This window comes from Lactuca saligna, chromosome 7 (assembly GCF_052625555.1).
Source record: "Lactuca saligna cultivar CGN05327 chromosome 7, ASM5262555v1, whole genome shotgun sequence".
NCBI lineage: Eukaryota > Viridiplantae > Streptophyta > Magnoliopsida > Asterales > Asteraceae > Lactuca > Lactuca saligna.
In genome coordinates, this window is record NC_136423.1 from 120,023,651 (window position 1) to 120,033,161 (window position 9,511).

The 9,511-nt window shown below is 33.5% G+C and overlaps 2 protein-coding genes across 3 annotated transcripts; both read right to left on the bottom strand.

Annotated features, from left to right (window-relative positions):
• Positions 1-546: 546 nt before the first annotated feature.
• Positions 547-6,126, bottom strand: LOC145004652 (protein SEMI-ROLLED LEAF 2). Of its 2 annotated transcripts, none has more exons than XM_078963616.1 (20): positions 5,896-6,126; positions 5,365-5,503; positions 5,194-5,268; positions 4,996-5,111; positions 4,768-4,882; positions 4,491-4,619; positions 4,337-4,384; positions 4,073-4,266; positions 3,744-3,940; positions 3,366-3,649; positions 3,131-3,280; positions 2,677-3,057; positions 2,449-2,598; positions 2,295-2,367; positions 2,073-2,197; positions 1,761-1,952; positions 1,415-1,552; positions 1,192-1,329; positions 928-1,101; positions 547-851 (listed from the first exon to the last, which is right to left on the bottom strand). In XM_078963616.1, exons 2-20 carry the CDS (start codon positions 5,497-5,499, stop codon positions 750-752), a joined length of 2,916 nt encoding a protein of 971 aa, XP_078819742.1. In that variant the 5' UTR covers positions 5,500-5,503; positions 5,896-6,126; the 3' UTR covers positions 547-749. The 2 variants fall into 2 exon arrangements, with proteins under 2 accessions (XP_078819742.1, XP_078819741.1); XM_078963615.1 differs by having other exon boundaries at positions 2,289-2,367.
• Positions 6,127-8,633: 2,507 nt separating this feature from the next.
• On the bottom strand, positions 8,634-9,215 carry LOC145007188 (zinc finger BED domain-containing protein RICESLEEPER 4-like). The gene has a single exon (XM_078966170.1). It carries the CDS (start codon positions 9,213-9,215, stop codon positions 8,634-8,636), a length of 582 nt encoding a protein of 193 aa, XP_078822296.1.
• Between the last annotated feature and the right edge of the window lie 296 nt (positions 9,216-9,511).

The window sequence follows — 9,511 nt, forward strand, 5'->3', positions numbered from 1 at the left end:
AATGAAATTTTTGACTCGTATTTTTAGGGTGTTACAACAAAAGTTTAAAATAATAGTTAAAAAACTGAAATATTTCAACTTTAATATCCCAACTTTGAAGAAATGTAACTCATTGAATATAACACCAAAAACAACAAAATTATAATCTAAACTTATATACAAACTCTAAATTACACACCGGACCGGCAGAGCCAAACCGGTTTTAATCAGCTCCTAGAACCAAGAAGCGTCCCGGGATCCAAAAAATGGTCCAGGTCCGGTCCATGGATCCAACCCCTAATGTCCAACCCCTAACACTACATAAGTTCATATAAAAATAGCTAAGATTATTAAAAATATATGTTAAAATTATAAAAATTGTTAGCAATGATAATTAGTCACTAAGGTTGAGCATCGATCTCAATCTCCAAAACTATTAAACTTCCAAAGATGTATAAGTAATCTCTATTTTACATACAATTTTAGATCATATCCCATAACAAATATTGGTTCTAAAACATGCACAAAAAAGACCTCAATTGTATCTACACTACAAGCATAACAGACTTAAGGAAAAAGGGATCACATATTCAGAGTCAAACCTCATATGAGCCCAAGTAGCTAACATTACATGTTCATTACAACCTTAACGACATCAAACAATACTCAACACGATTACATACAAACAAATCCTAAAAGGGTATAACAAATCAAGTTAATTCTTACATTTGATCCACATGAATTAGTACAAACAGGTATTAACAACAGTTCTAACCATATCTAGCAGCTTTTAAAAAGTTATCAAATGGGCTAGCAGGAGGTAGCCTCAGCCCATTCATTCCTCTACAAAGTGACTCATCTTCACCCAAAATCTACATTAACAAACAACTCATATGATCAGCAATGTAGTTTCATTTATGTTTAGCCATAATAAGAAGTAAGAATGACCTTGATAGCATCGAGTGAAGGTTTTGTTGCATCAGTGTTTGCATGAGAGAGCCAAGTGGAGAGCTTTTTCCTTGAATCAGTGCCTAGGGCTTCACACTGTCCAGCCATGGTGCTGAATGGTAGGGGAGAGGTTGACACAGATGCCCCAGCCACTTGTCCAGCTGCTTCTAATGCCTATCATCCAAAAAAAAAAAAAAATCTTTAAATCTTTCCACAAAAAATTGTAATTTTTATATAATTATATTAGTATATTAAATTAATTACTGATTCAAGAAGCTGTCGGATGCTAATGACATGAGACATGGAGCTTGGTGTAGGAGATTTGGATATGAAGCGAGAGAGATCTGAAACAGATGATTCGCTGCTTGCATCATCTTCAACCAATGAATTTGTGGGAAAATCCTAAATAAAAAAATGTAATTGTTAGCAGATATATAAAAATATGGGACAAGAATGAATATGTAACATATATAGAAGAAGAAGATACCGTGTCAAAAGAAAGGGATTCTTTTGAATGTGCGACTCTATGAGAGTGAGATAAATGAAGCATTGATTCTTGACCAAATATGGCATCATCCGGAATGAAAGTTTCCAACAACTGAATACGTACTTCTTCTGCTTCCATCTTTTATTTATTATATTACATAAAAAAACAAAAAACAAAAAACAAAAAATCAATCCTCGGTTCATCAAAAATAGAACAATGAGTTTGTCTGCTTTCATCTTTCGTTCACCTTTTTTCTAGGATATTGTCAATGATGAGGAAGAGAAGGGTATTTATGTCTTTTCCGACTTTTTGGATGGGATAAAAATTAGTAAGTAGAAGTGTATACCTCAGTTATGGTGGATAATTTGTGGACTAAAATATCGATGATCATGTCACTAGATTTAAACATCTTGATTTGCAAATCAGCAAGCAGAGCAGCAGCCAGTTGATTATCGTGGTCTGAAGAATAGCTTTTTATATCTGCCTGAGGCTTTATAAAAACTTGAAAATCATCACTGATACCCAAGAAGTTATCAACCTAAAATGAAAGCAATTTTAGATGATGAGAATGAGGAGGGCATTTATGTCTTTTGCACAGATGAGATTTAAGCAATAATAATAAATAAATAAATAAAAGGTCTTAAAAGTGTAAACTTACATCAGATTTAAGCATTGGCTTGAGTACATCAGTAACATCAGGAATTTGATACATCTTGGCTGCAAACATCAGCATTGCTGTTGATAATGTAAAAAGTGATCTTTGGTGAGCTGGACACAACATTCCTGACCAATATCAAAAAAGAAATTAATTTCCATAATATTTTTAATTTCTCCAAATCTAGAACTCTCAAAAAATCTCCACTTTTTCACATACCATTACCATGATCAAATGATATCTTCCAAAGTGACAAGGGAAGTTGGAAGATCCTAACCACAAGATTGTCATTGGGATTCTGCAATAAAATATAAAAACAGAGATTTAAATTTTAAGGTGTATATGTATGTTGATAAGATTTATATTTATATAGTCTCACCTTAAGTCGCAAAGAAATAAGTGTTAAGCAGAAGGAATAAGCTAAAGCTTCAATATTTTGAAGAGTGTTATCAGGAAGATTGGCTTGAATCCAGAAAGCAGACAATAATTGAGTTATTTGATCCTCACTAAACTTCATAACAGATGATTCCTGTCAAAGAAAATTTTAAAATTTTAAAGGGATCCATGAAGATTAGGGCAAATTTGTAAATGGAAGATTGAAACTTACTGCATCAGACAATGTGATTTCTCCAGCAGTGATGGAAGATAATTTCTGAAAGTTTGGGGATTTCTTGTGGGCCCACCCAGGATGCTTTCTTTCTGCCTCAGTGTTGTTGTTATCTCCATCTTGAATACAAACAATTTCTTTTCCATTTTTTTCTCCACGAAGCTTATCGAGTAAAGATGTAACAGAGGCAAACACAGATGCAGTATCAGAACTCCATCTTCTTGTTTGATTAGAAGTAGAAGAAGCATCAGTATCACGCCTCAAATGGTTGGAATTTGGAATGAGAAGAACAGAAAAGATTTGGTGTCCACTCAAACGTATTTCAACATCTTGATGCAACATTAGTTTCAAAAGTTGAAGTAGAAGATCCTCAGGGAACACCTGGTATAAGAGAGATTTTAGAAAAAGTAAACTTTAATTTTGAAAAAATAAAAAGTTTGATGATTATGCTCACCTGTTGTGAATTTGAGGAAACAGATGCTACAACAATCATGTGAGCAAGAATGATCATTGATCCAGTAGTTGCCCTAGCAACAATACTACTAGGTGCTAGTTTCTCAAGTGTTGTTGACATTACATCAAACAGTTGGCGTGCATCAGGAATCTAGAAAGAGCATAACACAAGTTTAAGTCAGATTTCTACAGAGAAAGTTTAATCGTTTTGGAAAATAGTCAATACTCATGCATACCCCTTTGCCAATTTCAAATAAACAATCTTCTATGGATGATTGAAGTAACACATTCAAGTTAAACTCATGTTCACCAACAGATTCAACAGTTGCTTGAAGACTCTTCCTCAAATGTCTGCAGAGATCAGTGACATATCCAATATCTTTGAGTGCAACTTCAGACCTAACTTGGCGAGCCAAAGCAGAAGCAGTCTGGATAACGTATGATTTCAATTCTGGATCATGTGAAATGTTTTTGTGATCCAAATGGTGAACAATCGAAGCCAATATCAACTGCTTGTTTTCTGAAACAAACACAAACAAATTGCTAAACAATCACGTCGCCATGTTTTGCATTAACCCCTTCCCAAAAAAAAAAACGTATAACTGTATAAGTACCTGGGCTCTCTACAAAGTAGGCCATATCAGATAAAACAATCAACCCTAACCCACGTGGATGGACCCAGTGTCTGTTAGTATCAAAATATACAAACATCGGATCCAATATTCTACGCATTGTTGTACTTTCTTTAGCGAGTTCCACCATCCTTTGAATGCAAATTTGAGCCCATACTTTAGGTGTCTCCGCCTCTTCTCTATAACCACATTCAAAGAAACAAAAATCGATTCACACATGTTATTTAGCTTTCTAGGGTTTTGTCGATGATGAGGATGAGAGCAATTACGTCTTTTGCAGACATTCATCTTAGAAAGGGATAGAAAATGACCTAGTTAAAAGGGAAGGATCTTTCTTTTCAGGGCGTGGTTTGAGAGAAGTGTAGCTAGAATCAGTGTCGATAGGAATCCCCCTTCCTTCACATCTAACCACTTCATTCACCCAATTATGATGCGCTTCCTCTCCATCATCATCTTGTTCATTGTTTGTATTTGGCTCGTAGTTACCTAAAGCCGCATGTACAATCTGCAATTTCGAATCAGTAAATGTCATCATTATGATAATTAAATAAAAAAAGAAGTAGAAATAGACAAACCTCATCAAAATCACCAAATATATGTGAGAACTCTGTCATAAACCAAATCTGCATGAAAAAAATAAATAACATATCATCAAAACCAGAAGAAAACAAACGTACTGCTTTGAGAAAAAAATTGTAAAACATATATTTAAGTTTGAATATCACTTACCATGGCTGAAAGACATTGCAAGCTTGCTGCTCTCAATCCCTTTTTGTCATCTTCTTCCTCGGGTTTATGAGCTAACATACAAACTTTTTGAACTAAATGTTCAAGATTATATGTGTAAGTTCCATCCACCTGTTGAAAATCATGTCTAGAATAAGAGAACATACAGAAGTAGCAAAATATAAGGAATTGGAATCGGAATCTGTCAAAGGAATTGGAATTGGAACGTGTCTTTCTGCAATGTGTGATAGAAAATATGAAATGAATATTGAATATTCACCTGACTATATATAAATCGAGTTAGGGTTTGGCATCCAGTTATCTGAACTGAATCTCGTTTAGAATCATCCAAAAGTTCAATAGAAACATTCAGCAGGTTGACAGCAAAATACGCCCTGAAAAACAAGGGCAAGTTAGTAAAAACTAAAAAGTTGGGGTTCTTTTTGTATTAAGTTAAGAAAAGGTATGACACAAAGTTAATTCACAAAAACAAAAAGAAACATCTTACATTTGTTCTTTGCACATGCAAATCAACTTACTATACACCTCTGTTATAACATTAACCAGATGAACATGATCTAATCGCAACTCCTTGTAGCATCTTTCTTCAAGATATTTTGCAATCTAAATGAAACAAAAAGTCTTTAATGATAATTTCATTTCATTAACTTAATTAAGATTATACAAAAAGAATGTGGTCACTAACTTTGGGGATACGAAAAGGGTTTTTAGCAGCATATTCACACAATTTTGCAATTTTCCTCTCGTTTGGAGAGCCATCCTGCAGAAAAGTAAGAGTTTCATTCATAAAACCAGGATTTATATGTCTTTTAAGCATCAAAATTTTCCAAATGTAAACACGTATGTGTATACTAACAGGTGATTTGGGGAAGATTTCTGCAAGTAGTTTCTTGTATCTCTTCACAGGTTGCCTAGAACGTGATCTGAGAGCAGGACAGCAGACACACATGTTTACACATGCTGGGAATAACTTTCGTGAAATCACGCCCATTCTCCTACAGAAATTGATCGGAAGCAGGTTAAAATTGTAGCAATTGACTTCTTTATAACCCTAATTTAAGAAATACCCACAAAATCAACGAATCCGCCACTCAAAATTCACCGACATCAACAATGTATAACAACACCATGGATGACATTTTAACTTGCGAACTCTATTCTTATCAGAACTAAGTACAACGAAAAAAAAATGCAACAATCGAACAAAAAAGCAAAATCAGAAGAATGCACCTACAATACTGAAGTAAAAACAACCCAGAAGCACAAACTTCACAAACCCGGAGAACAGGAGACTAATATCGTACAACAACAAGAAAAATCAACACTTTTTCGAGAAAACCCAGAACAGTAATTAGTGCAGAATAAGGAAAAAAGTGTGAAATTCTACCTTCACCCGGAGGAAAAGCAGATTCGGATGTAACAAAACCTCCAAGTTTGGGGATTTTAGAAAAATGTTCGAGGGAAGAACAACCTGTTTGTTTGAATGAAAGGGGTGATTAAGACTTGTGTTTGTGGAATAGTACGGCGATCACGTGGGTTACAGTGAGAAAGTGAGAAGAGAGAAGGGGGGAAGCTTTTGTCAGACTCCTGGGAGACTGAAAACACCCAACGGAGACTTTTTTGCTTTCTTACTTTCCAGTTTTTTTGAATTTCAACTTTTTATGTTTCCTTTTGATTTTTTGAACCTAGGATTTCAAATTTTACACTATCCGATTACGCTTTCATTTTGGATATATTTATTATAAGCGTATCGGATAATTAATTAATTTTGTTAGGAGTGTGTATGGAGCAGCGGCTAATAGCAAAAATCGAACCATAACAAAATTATTCGATTAATATATTTTGTTATCCATTATTAGGTGGTTAAAATCGGTTATGGTTAATGGTTAAGTGGTTAATTCAAGTGTGGTTATCGGTTAATTTCGGTTAACTAAAAAGGTTATAAAAAGTAAATTTATTTCAAAGAAAAGTAAAATTCATTGCCTTAAAATATAAGCAAACAAAAATTACATTGCTTAGAAAATTGGTTGTTTTACTAATTTTCTCAAGAATATCAACTACTAAAAACAAGAAATACGTTTACTACTAAAATTAAGAAAAAAAAAAATATGAAATGTCAACTATAAATGCAAAGCCAATAGTCATTTAATCATTTACTACTAAAGTTAAAAACCATTTACTACTCAAGGTGACCCAAATGTCAAGAGAAAAATATCATTGTACTAATTTCTAGTTATGCAAAAAAAAAAAAAAAAAAAATCCTTCAATCTTGAATCTTCAATCCTCATCCATGAACGAATCATTACATGATTTTGCTCTCTTTGAAAAGTAATCTACAATAAACAGTATTTCACAACTTGTTAAAATTTATATGGAAAAAGATTACAAAATATAACTAATTAAACGAGGAAAATGTTAGTGGTTACCAATTTCTAGTTTCTCCAAATTCACCATTAGTTCTTGTAGTTGTAGTCCATGAATAGTTGTCTCTTGCAAATCTGATGGTGTAGAACGTAGCCAATCTTGTGTGCATATCAACACTTCGGCGGTCTTTGGTGTAAGAGAACTTCTAAATTTGTCAATAACCCTACCACCGATACTAAATGTCGACTCACTAACAACGGTTGAAATTGGCATTCCTACAACATCTTTTGCAATTTGAGAAAGTATATGGTACTTGCCCGAATTGCGATTCCACCAACTTAGTACATCAAAATTATCTCCCTTCATTTTCTTTTCCGTTGTATCAGCCAAATATATATCCAATTCAATATTATTAATACTTTTTCCACGATTTTCCAAATATTTAGCATAACCATCATCCAAATCTAGATCTACAAAACTACTAAAGGATGCAGTTGTAGTTGTTGAAGAACCAATTGTCTTTTTCTCATTTTATTTATCCGTCATTTTCTTGTATTGAATAAATAACTCCTTTAAAGCTTCTAGCACTCGCTGATTTACTTCATTGCTTTTTCCAGAATTGGTACCATAAATCAACCCCAAACAATAATCAAGAAAAAACATCTTGTTTCGACGATCTAAAACTAATGCAATATGCAACAATAAATTCATGTTATCCAAGTTGTCCCAATATTTATCATATTTCGCTTTCATCGACAACGCCATACCTCTCTTTTTTTCATCTTTGTTTAAACACATATTTGATATGGCCGCATGCATCGTGACTAGCTCCCCAACAAACAAATTTGATGTTACATATTTATTAACGGACACTTTTTTTGTAACATTGTAAAAAATTTGTAAGAAATCCATAAAATTCCTATTGAAAAACAAATTAACATAAGCAGGCTATTATTATATATACATATTAGCATAATTTAATGAAAACAATAAAATTCATACCTAGCTTTTTCCCAGTCCTCGTCTTCGGGAGTTCCCAAAACTCGATCATTCTTCTTTGAGTTCTTTCTCTTTCTAGTACTAATCTTCTCACCATCATCATCTTCGCCTTTGTTATAGAAGTAACTACTATAATTGATATCAATCTCTTGAAGCCTATAAACACCAAAGTAACAAACAATAACATATCGTAATAAGAATGTATAGTAAAACAATAATATAAAATACCTATTAAATGCCTTTGAATACTTCTCTACCGTTTCCAACATTAAGAATATGGAATTTCATCGAGGCTCTACATCAAGACATGGTTTGCTTTTGTAATCAATCTTTTCATACTCAATACACTCTTTAAAGTTGTCATACCTTGAAGGAGATGATCTCACATACTTAACCGCATTTCTAATCTTAGTAATTGTACTAAATTGCTCATCTAAGCCATCTCTCACCACAAGGTTGATGATATGGGCACAACATCTTAAGTGCAAATATTTGCAATCTAATATAGACCGAGATCCCTTTAACATAGATCTTAAATATTTAATTGCTCCATCGTTAGATGAAGCATTATCAACGGTTATTGTAAAAACTCGATCTATGCCCCATTCTTGTAAGCAACGATAAACATACTTTCCTATCGTCACACCCTTATGGTTGGGTATTTGACAAACCCCAATGAGTTGTAAGACACATGTAATTAAAATTTTGAACCGATGTCCATGTGTCGGTGGTAAGAGAAACAGTTTGATTTTTTAGAATTTTTTAAAGCTTCTTTTGCTCTTCTTCATGTATTGATAAACAATCATTTGCAACGGTCCACCTAGATGGAATTTTGAACATGGGATTAATTTCCCAAACAAATTCCCTAAACCCCTCATCATGAACTATATTAAATGGCCTAATATCTTTAATACACATTCTTGCTAGGAATTTCCTAGCCTTTTCTTGATTGAAGTGATGAGAAGCCAAAGTACCCCCGGATTGCCCCTTTGTTGTTGGCTTGAAGTTTAATGTAGCTTGTTTCTTCATTCCTTCTTTCTTGTAAAGTGGAGACTGTCTACATACATTCTTCAAGTGATACGACATAGCACTCGTACCATTTTCTTTTGAACCACCAGCCATTATAAGTGGACAATAGTCACATTTAACTTTACCATTACGACCCTCAACTTTCTTAAAGTGATCCCAGACGAAGGATCTCTTTGACCGACCACCTGTATTTTTGGCGTGTTCATCTACATTGTTCATATCATTTTCCGGTTCATTGCTTTCATTTGTAACATCAATGACCGGATCCAATTCATCCCTTAAACTCGTATTTTGGTTTTTTGTGGCTTCTTCCATATAAAATTTTCTAAAAATATATTCGTAATGAATTAGTGATAATATGACATCAACATAATGGGTGAATGAACTTAAATATTTTAGGCTTGCATTAAAAACTATTTATTTCCAATCCCACTCGTATTTTGGTTTTTTAATGCACTTTAGATGCACTTTAAATATTTCCAGAAAGTATATCCACATTAGAATTTGTGGATATGGGTTTAGCATTCTAAGAGGTCACGTAATAGTGGGATTTGAATTTAAACTCACTAAAGCAAACTTCAAAAACAAACATGGAACAAATGAAGACATAA